The following is a 15,744-nucleotide window of genomic DNA, read 5'->3' on the forward strand; positions in this document are numbered from 1 at the left end:
ATTTGAATGAATTATATGCCATGCCAAAGAAATGTTCGTGTTTTGTCTGTGGACATGTGCAGAGTACATGTTTGCGAGAAGGAATAGCATAATGAAGCATCGGTTGTCAGTACCAAGCAAGTACACAAATGCAAGGTCTTGAACTGCAGTCGTGGTGTCACAACAAATCTGAGGCCTTTTTTTTGATGTAGAGAAAATATAGTGAAGTCTAGTAAAGATCTGTAAAGGAGTGTTTGTTTAAAAACCATAGACTAATCAATAAAAAAAGCCCTTAACCAGCTGAAGAACATGACCAGATTGAAGGTTATATGTTCCAAGCAGACCAGAAGATGCTTGTTCATGTTTTTTTTTTTTTTTTTTTAAGCAGCCTTGGTTATTATAATGTTCTTTTGACTAGACATGCCCAAAGAAATATGGCTACTCACTGCTACACGACAGACTACATTAAAGAAATGTAAATGTGAGGTCAGATAGTGGAACCAAGAGTTCAAATCAAAGGCGGTGAAGCAGCTTTAAACTGTTGTCAGAACTTACTGTCACCATTTTCAATACCAAGTTAAAAGCTTTTCTTCAACTATTTTAAGTAAGCTTTCTAGTAAGGCGTTTTCATGTAAAGCTCATTCAGTCTAAAAAAGTGGGATAGGCACATCCCTACTGATATTAACAATCTACGCTTTAAGACATGTATTCGGTTATTGCTCGGAGTGTGTTCGTGCGAGGCATAAACAGGGCCTGTGTGTACATGTGTGTAAGGTCCCAGGTTTTTTCCGTTTTGTTTTCACGGGCTGTGTACAAGAAAGTTCCTCTAAAATTCACCTCACAGTTGAGGGGGCGAGGGAGAATCTCTTGAGCAGTGTTCAAAAGTCTTGAGAGGAAAAAAACGGGAGTTGGCTCATTCACTGCTTTGCATAGCTAAAATATATATATATATATATATATATATATATATATATATATATATATATATATATATATATATATATATATATATATATATATATATATATATATATTTCAGATGATGTATGCTATTTCGGGATATGAAAGTGCATTGTGGTGTTCTAAGAGTTACTGTAGTGTTCAGTGTAAACTAGAAGGTGGAGTCTATCCTAATGTATTATGAAAAGGCTTTATTTTCCTTTCCTACACTGGTTCTGATTTAGTCCTGTCAGCATGCTGTGATCTATTCTATGTAGGCTAGACCAATTAGTTTGATGTATGTTCCCTTACTGTGTGTATTCAGCAAGAGGAACGCTCACCTTTGGAGTTCATGTGCTCTCTGAGTTTGTAAATGTGTCAGCTTCTTCCCATGTGAGATCAATTGCAGTTATACCTTCTGTGTGTCCAACGGAAAAATGGGTGCATTTTCTTTCTGTTACGCTATTAAATCACACTCAAAATTGGATTCATTGTGTGAGTCTGATAGTGTGCTACCGCGAAAGATACTTCTACAATGTGTGAGAATTAGCAGAACACACTGCCTTATGCTTTATAGAATATGTGTAAGCTAAAAACACTGTAACATCGCAACTGCTTGTACAAAATAAAAGTTGTATATATATATATATATATATATATATATATATATATATATATATATATATATATATATATATATATATATATATATATAATGAAGTCCAATGAACCTGTCTGGGTCTTTGAAGTTGCCTGAGATTTCTATACTGCTTGCAAATTTGCCCCTGCTGTTCAATATCTGTGAATAATGAAAGTGAATGCTTTAGCTCGTGTCTCAATTCAATAAATTCGCGGTGTGAAGTAAAAGACATGCAGACATGCAAAAATACTTTTCTTCTAATCTTGTCAGCAATTTTCAACTCTGGTTCTCTTTCAAACTTATTTCCTGTCTCTTCTTTTTCTCTCTTCCACTCCCTCGTTGGCTTTTTTTCAGGTGGACTTGCTGGTGCCTACCAAGATCACTGGTATAATCACCCAGGGAGCGAAGGACTTTGGCCACGTGCAATTTGTCGGCTCCTACAAACTGGCATACAGTAATGATGGAGAGCGGTGGAAAATTTACCAAGATGAAAAGCAAGGAAAGGACAAGGTATGTCACATTCACCTCTTCACACCGACCATCTGCATAATGTACACCTAATATACTGGAAAAAAGACACTTCCAAATGCATACTGATGGATGAAGGCCACACTTAAGTGTTAAATTATAGATACGTTACTCCATTAAAGTTACAAACATCCCACTTAGAGTTAAAAAAAAAACATTGAAGTAAAAATGAAAAAAAAAAGAAATGTGAAGCTGATTAAAATGCCAAAGGTCCATTTTGGACCCCGTTTTCCACTTTAACATTTGCTCTTCCAGGCCTCCCTCAGATTGACCTAGCTCAAACGGTCATATTTATTGCCTCTCTGCTTTAGGATCAGATAAGACTGTTGTGTCAACCAAGCTTGACCAGTTCTGTTTTGAAAATCTTGTTTACGGCCCTTCAGCAGAGTACACATGTCCCCTCCAATCGGCCTCGACATCAGAGGTGGCGGGGCTGCACTCGTCTCTCTGTTGATATGAGGAGAGCTGCAGCCGGAACTAAAAACCTTTGTCTTTCACAGGCTGGCGGCAAGTGGGCCACTGTTTACTTTTCTCACTCTCTGTGTTACTGACAGATAAGCACTGCCTCTTCTGATTATTTGTAGCTGGGTGACACCATGGCGATGGAAAATCGGGAGCCCTTTGAAGGCTTTACCACTTTGAAAAGTTTAAATTAGGCCTCTTCTACATGGAGCTGGGTTTTTTGCACGTGAGAGATATCTTTCTGCGCTTTGCCTTGTCATCCACACGTCCCTGGACACTTTTTCAATAAAAAACAAATGTTTCTAAAATCTGCAGTCAAGGTGGGGATTTACGGACAACTCTGGATCCACATTCGACTTTGAACATTTGTAACTGGATATGTACATCAGTCTGTCAACATATATATATATATATATATATATATATATATATATATATATATATATATATATATATATATATATATATATATATTGAGATTTGAAATATATATATTTTTTCTGAATCATTGACTTAATTTGAGTAGCATTTTTTTTGTCAGGTTAATCCCACGGACGTGAAGAAACATTTTTTGGGAAAACGATTTGTTTACAAATAAACAATTTAAAATATTACATAGACTATTATTTTTATCAATATTAATATTATTAGTTATTATTATGTTTAATACATCGGCGGCTTTTAATATTTGTGTGAGTTTGAAATGGCCAACGGCAGTTGATAGCTTTTATTATCATTACACCCACACAATTAATGCCCGCACAACAAGCTCGAACCGTCCAAGAAACGTAGACTACAGTTGACTGACAAGAGGACACAGATGGCAAGGCCTGTCGGGGCGTGCTAACACTGAGCACCCCGAGACTTAGCAGAGATAGGACGACATGGGAGGTGTCTTCCACAACTTTTAGATGGCTGGGGCAGAGACAGTGGGTTAAGGGGAGCCATGACGTAGTCCCCGCCAGAAGCAGTCAAGTGTGTCACTTCATCAAGCTGCATTCACATCATGTGGATACATTTAGGAACAACAGCAGTGTTGAGTTACGACGGTCAATGTGGTGTCTGTGTGTGTGTTTGTGTATAAATGTCCATCAGCTGATATACCAAACATACTGTCCCAGTTGGAAAAGGTGCATACTTTTTATCAGTCTAAGGGCACTTAGTGTAGTGTGTGGAAAAAAAAGTCTATCAAGGAGTGAGAGTCCAGATAACTGTTGTTTTGGGAGCAGTCCAACAAACAATGTGGTCAGCCTTAAGTCTATAGCATGAAACTCTGAATGGGGCTTTAATTCGCTAAATTAGCAGTCAGTTACTTAGAGGCAAAATGCCAACTTCTCCGTGATGACAGCCATGAATCATCTAGAGACTTGTATATAAATTAAGACTGCCAAAGTTATTGCATTAACCCTGGAGATTAAAGTTTTATAAAGTGCTAACAAAATAAATTTGGGAACCCAGTTCAATTTACTTCACAGGTTGCTTGAGGGCTCATTGGAAAAAAAAAAGAACAACAAAAAAGGTTTGTGCACATTGCAAAGCCAAGTTCAAACACCACGTTAGTTGTTTATCTTTGGTGTACCATCTCAGAGCCAAGCATTGTGCTCAGGTTAACCCCAGAGGGCCCAGGCCACAGTGCTGGAGTATGAAGCTGATGGGCAAAACTCAAGACTATAAGGGAGAAGTTTGGAAAACAGTTCCTATACGAAGACTACAAGAAAAGTGCATTTAATGATGACATTGGAGCCCGGTCGGCGGGCATCATTGCCAGCCATTGTACTGTAAGTGGCAGTTTTATTTTCTAACCCTTCTCAAAGGGAGAACATGAAACCTGACCGTTAGTTGGGTTGTATGAATTATGGGAATACTTGACAATGCCATACAGCATTTCTATAGTGCATTATACCAGGAAATAAAGAGGAAAATGATCTGTCAAGTGTACAGCACGTAATAGGTCACAGGGATCATGTGGAGAGTTCCAAAATGAGAACAAATACAAGCATACAAGGTAAGTCATTGTTTTGAATGAATTTTCTTAAAATGGCTTTCAGGGAATCAGGTGCCCTTGTAATTTGCACTTTTATTCTTTATACACGCAGATGGGCTTGTAAATGTGCTTAGAAACACACTCTTGCGGTTTGGTGGTGATTCATTTTTATTTTTATGTTTTTTTAACAAAAGGCAGGGTGCTTTAAAAAAAAAACTCTTGTATGGAGGGCAGACAAAAATGTGGTCTTAAAAAATCTGGCTCCATGAGGACAAGCCTTAATGTGTTAACATTAGTGTTGCAAAAGTGTGGAATTTTCTGGTAAATTTAGGAATGTAGCAATTTTGGAAATACTTATAACAAAATATGATACCTCTAACATGTTTTTTGTTGTAAGCAGACATCCTTGCAAAATAGAATGTACTCCTTAGCCCTCTCAAGTCGTCAGCAGCGTCATATCTAAAACGGATTTGTTGCATGTATCTCAAATAATGGCTTGCAGTTAACACAAACCAAAATACCACATGTTCATAGAGACTTCATCTTGTCATCTATTGAGCCTTGTCGTGCATTCATGAGTGCATGCATTTTTTTTTAACAAACCAAACGATTAATGATTAATATAGACAATAGAATTGACACCACACAACCCTTGTTGTATCAAGTTGGTAAATCTACAAATATTGACAGATTATTATGACCAGCAGATTTCAATTGTTGGAAACAAAAAACACACCATCATTATGTGAGCATTATTGTCACATCTGTTTGATGCCTTTACTTGGCATTTGAAATGTTAGTTTTATTTAATATGCTGATGACTTCAGAAGGAGTTCTATTTTTTTTCCTGACAAAACGTCTGGGCAATCTCTGGGCCGTATCTAGGATTTTTTTTAAACCTTTATGTTTATGTCTCTTCTCTTCTGACCTTCACTATGATCATGCAATACGGTATTTATCTGACTGGGATTTTTAAAACAGAGAAATGCTCCTCTTTCACTGTGTAATCCACCTCTCTTGTTGTTTTGGCGATATACTTCAGAGCAGAACAAGGACAGCCAGTCAGCCGGGATGTGCGCTGCGTATTAGAGGAGAAGCTTGTTTAGCAGGGCTGCGGAGAATGTCAATCAGTTTGTCCTGAGAGTGAGCCAGGGGACCTTTCACAAGTATGATTCTTCAAGGTGTTTCCCCCCTCAGACGGCTCAAGTTGCTATTAATGCCAGAGGACATATTTGACTGTTGGACTCCTGTGGCTCCTCCCGCCACGCCACAATAGTGGACTTGACAGGGATATATAGTGTGACGTGTGTGTGTGTGTCTGCATGTGTGTGTGCCTCTATGTATATGTGTGTGTCTGGCTGTTTGGTTTGGGCACGGTGTTAGATGCTTCTAAGTATTCTCCTCAGCTCCTGCCTTCAGCTCTTGTGTGGCAGCGGCTAAAGGCGGTTAGATGGAGATTTAGAGCGGAGCCTCCGTCAGAATACAGATATCGTCAGTCAGCAGCTCACCGGCAATCATATCAGGCTTTCCTTACAGAGTCCGCAGTCCACCTCGTTTGCCTTTTATTCACAAGAGGCATGTCACATTGGGACATTTTCATGATGATACACAGGATGGCCACATATGTATTTTAATCACTGTGTTAAATCAATTGGATTTTCTTCCTGAATATGACAGAATCGCTTCTGAGAATGCTTTACTGTGTGGAAAAAGTTGGGGAAGCCACACTTTTTTTTCAGCACACGATAAAAGTGAGGATGTGTCCGTTAGTAATAGGGTTGTTTTGTGTTCATGTATTTTTTGAGGAGGACTTAAAAGGTTTTCAAGTGCTCGCTCCATGTTTTGTACACAGTTCCACAAGGATGCCCTGGCCAAGGTTTGATTAATGTAAACCTCCATGAATAGCATTCGCCAAGCGCTTTCGTCAGACTAAACTCTGTGTCTGTGTTTAAGAGTATTTACGGGGACAAGAACAATACATGCGATGCCAATTAGCTTCAACAGCGAAAAATTATAAGAGTATGTCTGTATTAATCGCATTATGAGGGACGTAAATCTGCTTCGGTATGCTCAGTTCATGTATTTTTTTTTACTTTTCTTTTCAAGGCTTCGCAACACAAAGGTGCTTGTGGGTGTTCTGTGACTCGCCACTTATCATTTCCCGTCGACGAAGCAAATTGCCGTTGAATGTCCTCCCCCCATAAATACTCAGGAGAGCCTGTTGCAAATCATCAATCTACCTATCAATTTTCTCACCTTCATCTATTTTAAAATATCAATTTGGCCAACAACTGGTGAGTTGCGTAATGGCGACTGCTGATATCGAGTTAAGAGCATACCTAACCGAAACAACACACCCCGGAGTTCAAACTAGACAGCATTTGTTGACAACAGGCTCCCTTCAATGGTTTCAAGTAGGTATATGAAGACTCTAGTAGAGAATATGTACTCAGGTAGACCCTGGTGGAAACCTTCCAGACCCAGAACATTTTTGTGTGCGAAAGGAGGAGAGTATTCAAATTAGAAGAGTACATCAAGAAGGTCCTTATTGCTTCCTGTGGTCCGAAAGGCATTAAAGGGATCTGCCTGCATGCAAACAACTTCACACTCTTAACCGATGGGGGATTTTTCACTCTCCCAATCGGTCGGCGAGATTTCACTCGCTGTACACAACTAGTTCTGTTCGTTGAACATTTCTCTGTGCAAGCAGCTGTCTCTCCCTCAACAAGCATACAGTCAACATTCAAATACCTTCTTAACACACCTTGGGAATATACTATTATTTCACATCATTTAAACACATATAACCAATGTACATTTTTTGTTTTGTTTTTTACCTGAATTTGAAGGCCTTTACATGTTATTGTTTTATGTTTTTGTTTTTTTTATTTTAGTTATTAATATTCAATTGTGACACACTGTATTGTACACAAGTACATAGGGGGAAAATGCAAGGGGGGAATTGGGTATTTGACGTGGGTGTGTGTTATTCACCGGATTTTACTGTAATTTTTGCACAAACGATAATGATTAATCCATATAGCATGCCTTGCATTCATTCTAATTGTGTTTCACCTAATGCCAAACTTACCACTTTTCTTAATCATGTATCACTACTCTTCCCTGGCTGCCTAAATTCACATCGCTGCTCGTTGGGATCAATCAACACCAAGTTATTGATTTGTGTGTCAAACTGTTTCACTAAGGTGGCATGAGGTTAATTAGCCATTAGGTCCTTTATTCGCAACTCAGTAGGTAACAAAATGGGGGTGATGTGAAGAGAACTGCCAATTAACTACTTCATTTTGCCACTCCTCTGGCAGCTTGGGAAAAAATCTGCATCAGTCATCCGGAATTAATATCAGTTTTGGGATCGAACTTGTACACCGTGTCCGTGAACCTCCTATCGATGTTTCTGTGAGAATCCTGCGAAGCTTGCAATGTCTCTCAAGGATCATAAGAGCAAGGAGCAAATAAAGGTGTAAGACCTGGACACCTAACCTAGGCAGGGGGTTTAAATTACAGACAATGTAGTATATCCCAAGTCACACAAAGCATCCTCTGACAATATGAAGCGACCAGACACGGCAATCAATACTACTATGAGACAAGTTTGCAGTTCCAGAGGTCAGTTTTGAGTAAGAATTTCCAGTTGCACTTTCGTGTCTCTTTTTAAATCATCCACCCAGTTGCGATTACTCGAGATTGCTGATCCCCGGAGAAGAGATTGCAAATCGGTTTGCAATTAAGGATTAAATTCAGTCTTCCCTCAGGCTGATTAAAGATACCTAGTGGGCGGATATACGGCTTTATGAGGAACATTTCATAATGCAAATTAAGATCCGCTTATAATAATACGTATGAAGTCACAACCAACTCGCACTCCTTTAATTTAGCTTTGACAAACTCTTTTGTTACCATCATAACATTAAACTGAGTTTCTCAGGGGGTGGAAATGTGGTAATAAAATTGACAGCAACAGAAGAAGGTTGAGATACTGCATATAGGCTTTCACATTGTTTGCTCATCCACAGCTCCAAACCCCGTCTTATTTCGTAGATAAGAATGCCACGAGCGAAAAAAAAATCCTTGGAAGAGCAACATGATGAAACAGAATCTATAATAAAAGTGACAGTTACAGATTGTTTCTTATATAAATTGTGTGGAGAAAATAAAAAAGACAACTTTCACATGATCAAAACCCTAAGTTGCAAACAGCAACTATGACAGGACGTTACCAAATCAAACAATGAATGTAGTATTGCATGAAGGCACAAAGAAGAGGACGTGAGTTAGTTTAGTACTAATTTGGCCAAGAAATGCTTAACGTTTTCAAAGATTGCATTTGAACTTGTAGGCTACGGCAATTTTCTCAACAGCCAGATAACTAACATAACCCCAGTAAAAATGTTGATAATGAATTCAGGATAAATAAAATACTGATAGGATAATGGCTTTAAAGTTCTACATTTTAATTCAAAAGGGTAATTCCTTGACATAATCAAAATTAATGGTGGATTTGTTGCCATCACAGTTTTACTTCTCTTTATCACTACAGACTGAAAAGAAAAAAAAAAAAGATGTGCTATCTTACCACAACAATAATATACATATTATATATATATATATATATATATATATATATATATATATATATATATATTTCCAGTGAACAGTTTAAGCAGTCAGTTGAAATCATGCAATATGTTTGTTCAAAAACACTAAAAATATATAAAACTGAGTAGGAAAACCTCCCATTGTTCATCATTTGCTTGGAATTGCCCCACTGATTTTTCCATTTTGCACAACAGTGAGTCCCATTACATTCCAATTATATGGGCATAATCATGTGTTTTTAATTGAAATGATCATATCCTTCAATGAAGCTACCCCCATAGATTCATTTCCTCCTAATAAACTTTGTTCTGTCAATTAAGCACTTACGAATGCAATGCAGCGTCCTGCGTGTTTGTAGCCATTAGTTGGGCCCTGCACTGTTGTTTAAAGGTTTATTGCAAGGAAAGTGATTCATAAATTTATTATCAGACTTAATTTAGACCCCATTGGTTGCCTGAGTAGTTCTGTGGCTGCCTTGTACATGTGACTCCAATTCCTATCAGCATGCGGCACAGTCTTACGTTGACTATTTTTTACAGGGGCAAACCAATAATACAGGAATATTTATGGCAGACACAAAAGTTTTTGTTTCATATCTGTGAATAGAATGTAAAAGTCAATAATCAGAAACTTTTTCACCTTACACACAAGATGAGCTCTGCAACTACTGGGCCATTGAAACATGCTGATGTAAATTTCAATAGAATGGCAATGAATTTAAGTCTACAAATGTCAAGACCAAAAGTTGAAGTTTAAAAAAGTAAAAAAAAATAAATAAATAAATATTAGTAGAGCGTTTTTTTTTTCTTATGTACCACTAAAACACACACACACACACACATTACGTTTTATATAGTATTGTGTTACTCAAACAGTGACTATTTTTACATGCATTGGCACGGTGAAAGACTGGTCAGAGGCTGTCTGTTCAATTTTGACTGCGGTCTTCATGCGTGGAGTTTGCATTTTCTCCCCGTGCCGGTGTGTGCCGGTTTAATCCCACATTCCCAAAATCAGCAAAATGCTCCAAATTGCCCTTTGCTGTGTTTGTGACTGTGAATGGTTTTTCGTCTATGAGCGCCATGACCCTTGTGAAGACAATCAGCTAAGAAAATGGATGGATGTTTACATGCAGTCGATATTCAGGTAAAAGTGTACATCCTGAGCTCAGATAGAAAAATATACATATAGCTTATCAGGAAATATGGCCAAAATATGTTTGAATATATTTATGATTGGATGTGCACGTCAATATCCTGCAGGGAACAAATGCTAAATTTTTTTGTTGCTAGCCTACGAGTACATTCAAGTGTACTTGCGAACAAATGTTGACTCCACATTGGTAGTTCCACGCTTCTGTAATGACTATGTTACTGTCATCATTACATAATCATTGGCTTTGCACAAGATAAACGTTTTATGTTGACTTGTGTGTTTGCAGGTCTTTCAAGGGAACTTTGACAATGACACACACAGAAAGAACGTGATCGATCCACCCATCTACGCTCGATTCATCCGGATCCTTCCTTGGTCGTGGTACGGAAGGATCACTTTGCGTGCAGAGGTACTCGGCTGCACTGTTGAAGAGTGACGTCCTTGCCTCCTTTGTTTCACCATCGTTCCCGTCTTAACGGTATACTGGTGTATGTTACCCAGTTGTGGAAACAGAAACTGTGCAACCTGTAAAAAGAAATGGATTTCCAGTAGATTTTTTTTTTTTCCAAGAATTTGTGAAGAGTCGCCATTTTTGGTCTATTATTTGTACAATAATTTAATTCTCTGTTCTGTCAATTTTGTTTTCTTTACAGTGTGATTCTTGCCTTTTTATTGTTCTTGAGAACTGTAATATACGTATGTGGGATCTGGGTTGGGGTGAGTGGTCTGATGCGGGGGGTCTCACAGTGGACTTTCCATACAAACCATTGTACAGAATCACTTTTTAAACAAAGTACGTGTCAACTATGTTTCAACTATTAGCACCCTCACACACACACAAGCACACACATACACCCATACACATACACTCATACACATACACACACATTCACAAAAACGGTCATATTGTCAAATGTTTTTACTTTAACTTTTGTCGGGCCATGCTTTCATCTTAATTTAGGGCACTTGCATTACTGCATCAAGTAAAACACTATTCATGCTCTTGTATTATATGTAAAAGACTTGAAAATCGCATGATACGTGAAAAAAGACTTAATAAGACAAATCAGTCAAAACCACCACCCGTGACGATAAATGGCTTTCTATTTTTCGTACGTTCAACTTGTTCTGAAACAAAATCTTTGTGAGGTTGATAAATAATGATTCATTCATTTGTATTGTAGCACTGACACAGATGTTGACGTCTCAGTGTTCATTCGTTCATTACCAATGACTACATTGATTTTTATTTCCTGTTTGTGCAATTTCTGTTTCTTGAAATTATTTATTTTTTCTTTTTTTTTTCCCCCCAAATTTTCTAAATCTGTGTTCAGTGTGTTGTGTCTAGAAACTGAGTGTAAGCTGAATTCATTAAAAAGCTCAGGATATACGACTGTATGTCACTCATAAAACCCATAACTGGACACACTATCTGTGCATTATTTAACCACAATGGTTAGTGAGTAAGCTTAAGTCCATACATGAACCTTTTTTTTTTTTTTTTTTAGACAGAACATTGTCAGGGCGGCTCGGTGGTGCACTGGTTAGCACGTCTGCCTCACAGTCAAGGGACCAGAGTTCAAATCCATCTGGCTCCGGCCTTTCTGTGTGGAGTTTGCATGTTCTCCCCAAGCCCGCGTGGGTTCTCTCACCGGCCTCCTCCCACACTCCAAACACATGCATGGCAGGTGTATTGCCTACTAAACTGTCCTTAGGTGTGATTGGGTGCGTAAATGGTGGTTTGTCTCTTTGGCTGGCACCCGGTTCAGGGTATCCCCCGCCAACTGCCCGAAGTAAGATGGGATAGGCACCAGCAACCCTGCAACCCTTGTGAGGATAAGCAGCTACAGAAAATGGATGGATGGATAGAAAATTGTCTTCTGTTTTTGAAAGGATTAATAACATAGCAACGTAATGATCTCCCACACTTGCAATAACTATGATAACAGTTCATAGACACTGCAAATAATAAGGTTTGTGTATCAAACTTATTGGGATAGTTGTAATACGAATACAATTACGATATTAAAGGGAGATGTTTTGTGGTTCTCCACATATTTGTCATAGTATTTCCAATGCACACGAGCACCACCTTGGCTCATCCCAGCTATGTTAGTTTGCTGTGGTTGTACTTCCACTACAAAACATTTATTGCTGGAAAGTGCTGCATTAAATATGTTAACATACAACGATGGCAATATTGGCATGAGGCTATTGGGCATTGGAAGGAAAAAAAACACTGCAATGTCCAGAACTTAAAAGTATGCATTTTTATTTTTCAATTTCTTGCCATAATTCCTCAATGCGCCAATGATAAACCATTATTGTATAACTTAGCAGTGGTTAACATGCTGGGAACTCCTTGATGAGGTAGAAATAGAGCCAGGTCCTACAAGGTTTTGCCAGTTTTTGACCTCTGTCAAAGAGTAAGTAATGTGCTGTGTAAATGAAGAAAAAGAAATTAGGATATCTTTATTGCATACACATTTAGAATATTTTTGCTGTTTTGAATAGTTACAAAATGTTTTTAAAGTGTGTCAGACTAATTGGGTGTTCTTTGTAATGGTATCCCATTACTATTGTGCTCTCGTTATTGGGTTATTTGTTCAAATTCTGTCACTTTTCGAGGAAAGTTGAAAGGAAAGTACTCTCCTGTCACACTTCTGATGAACTTTAAGGAATGATTCCAGCTATTTCATAATGAACAAATGCAACACATCCAATCTTAGATTGCAGTAGAGCCTGAAATGGAAAATGAAAACGTATTAGGAAAAACTAAATTATTTAATTTAATGCTTCAAGCTCACCGAATGGAAGCAGCAGTTTCAATAACTTAGTATTCAAATTTGGGGAAGCAACATATCAAGAAAGTCTTTGTCCAAACAAAAAAAAAGCACAGGATGAATAAAACACACTGACATGTTTACCTGTATAAACTGGTAATTTGTATAAATACTGTATTTACACATAGAAATTACTTTGTAGATGACTACCTAATGAAACATAAATCAGTGACAAGCATCCTTCACATCAATTGACGCAAGACAAAAAAAAAAAAGAAATGGTGAGAAGTGTAGTTTACTGCTGAATCCCTTCATCCACCATCTGGCACCTGTGAACATGTGGGCAGAATTGCATGATAAATTTGAACTGTATTGTATAACGATGTTCACCAGGTACATTAAGTTGATGTATTACACACAGATTTTACTTTGTACTCATAAGTGTTTGTGGTGTGTTGTACAAGAGCAATGGGGACAAAGGGAAGAAAAACTCATCTTGTCTTTGTATGTCAACATCATTTTATCTGCTCAACCGGAGTTTCCTATTAGAAAATGTTATTAAGAACAACGCTGGTGAAGTTCAACCCAGCTGAAGGACACCATATGTGTACAGTTAAAAAAAATGTTACTTCAATGACAAAACTCACCTCAGTTTGACAAATAAAACCATATCTGTGAAACTGTTGTGGTTGGGTTTTCTTCAAATGAATCTCAACAGTGAGAGCTCTATTTTCATGACTGGTGTGTACTGTAAATGTGTGTGTGTGTGCGTGTGTCTGTGTGTGTGTATAAAAGCTCAGAAAGGCATTGATAATAACACAAGGGTGACAAACTCTGGTTGATAGGGCTCCAAGTATTTTGGAAGAGGCATGAGGAGGCAGCTCAGAGGGCAACCTCGGCCAAATACCTAAGGAGGGTAAGGCAAATGATGATTAGTCAGCTGAACGGCAAAAGTAATATTCAAGCCATAGACACCAATGTCTTGCCGATAATCACGTATCCCGTTAACATTATTCCCTGGCACCTGGAGGAGATGCAAGCCACTGATATCAAAATAAGAAAGCTCCTTACAATGCACCAACCCAAGGCCAGCATCCTCAGGCTGCAGACGAAGTGGAAAAAGGGGGACTGTGGACAAGGAAACAAGGGAACCAACCTGGAGGAAACAACAGGCCTCCAAGAATACATCAAGATGATGGCCCCCACGGACAACTTGCTCAATGAATGTATCAAGAAAACAGAAGCCCAATAAGGAGAAGAAGCAGGCTGGACAAGCCCCTCCATGGCATGGCATGTACTACCATCAAATTGAGGGGAGTGGCTGGCATTGAGAAAAGTACCAGTAGCTGGAAAGGGCTACACTGAAAGACAGCACAGAGGCACTAATCATGGCAGCAGAAGAACAGGCCCTAAAAAAAGAGATTTGGGTCTACCACACAGGCAAGGATCCCAGGTGTAGGCTGTGCAAAATAGGCCCAGAGATGGACAACCCTAACCCTAACCCAACATGAAGCGGCATAACCAGACAGCAGGAATAGTATATCGCAACATCTTTACCAAATATGGATTGGAGGTTTCCAATTCGAGATGGCAGACAACAAGTAGACAACATTTGGTGAAAAGATCACGAAAAGCTGGAGTAAATACCAAGGGCTGAACCAAGAAAAAAAATGATGTGGAGGGTAAAGAGAACAGTGGTACCGGTAGTGATCAGGGCACTGGGGCCAGTTATGCCCAACCTGGATATATGTCTCCTGCAGATATCAGGAACAACATCTGGCATGCAAAAGAGAGCAATACTGGGAACAGCTAAGATTCTGCGCAGAACTCCCAAACTCCAAGGATAGAGGACCCAAGCTTGAAGGAGATACTGCCCAGGGTGGGCGAGGGCACACACACACACACACACGCTGCCCTCCACTATCTGGCAGATGATTTGTAACATTGTTTCTCCATGTTTTTCTCGTATCGTAATCGTATAAAAAATATTGATAAATGATAAATAAACCCCAAACTATAATGATAAATTATACACTACTCATAAAATAAAACATATATGACTAGTAATATGTATAATAAATAATAAATACAATGTAAATATCATGGCAATACTCTGTATAAAATGATAGATCCCCTAATTTTGTAAGTTTGCTGCTATCTTGTGGTGGTGTATTCAAAGAAAACCGACAACTCTGTCGTTGTCCAAATACCTCCGGACCTGCATCTGTAAATATATTAAGAATCTTTTACCCCACTATTTTCTCATTCAAGGGCCGCTGTATTTCATACACCGTTACCTTCCATTTTTAGCATTTACAATGAGGTCAGGAACCATCATTTGGTGAAAAAACTGAAAATATGCACAGAAATGTCTCCCAACATATGTAATCCTCTGGTAGCAAGATAGTGAGGATGAAACCAAGGTCACAACACAGCCACCACATGCACACACATAAATATGCTCAACCTACTTTCAATACTTGTTTAAAATAAGTAACTGCACATATTTATTCACAAAATTATTTTGGGCAAGATTCACCTCAGCTTGGTGAGGCTGCAGGCAAGCGGCTGCATCTCTGGGAAGTCACTGCAGGTCCTGATGATCTAAGCTCACTGGCTCCAGGCAGCAGCTTCATGTTTACACTTTATACTCTCCC

At 38.6% G+C, this 15,744-nt stretch overlaps 1 protein-coding gene across 1 annotated transcript in view; it reads left to right on the forward strand.

Moving 5' to 3' along the window:
* Positions 1–13,767, forward strand: part of edil3a (EGF like and discoidin domains 3a) — an 87,301-nt gene extending 73,534 nt beyond the window's left edge. The window contains exons 8-9 of the mRNA XM_088427365.1: positions 1,913–2,068; positions 10,591–13,767. Of these exons, the coding sequence (XP_088283491.1) occupies positions 1,913–2,068; positions 10,591–10,740 (306 nt within the window). The 3' untranslated portion in view covers positions 10,741–13,767. The remainder of the gene's footprint in view (positions 1–1,912; positions 2,069–10,590) is intronic.
* Positions 13,768–15,744: the final 1,977 nt, after the last annotated feature.

This window comes from Hippichthys cyanospilos, chromosome 1 (assembly GCF_059441005.1).
Source record: "Hippichthys cyanospilos isolate Australia breed blue-spotted pipefish chromosome 1, RoL_Hcya_1.0, whole genome shotgun sequence".
In the NCBI taxonomy this organism is placed as follows: domain Eukaryota; kingdom Metazoa; phylum Chordata; class Actinopteri; order Syngnathiformes; family Syngnathidae; genus Hippichthys; species Hippichthys cyanospilos.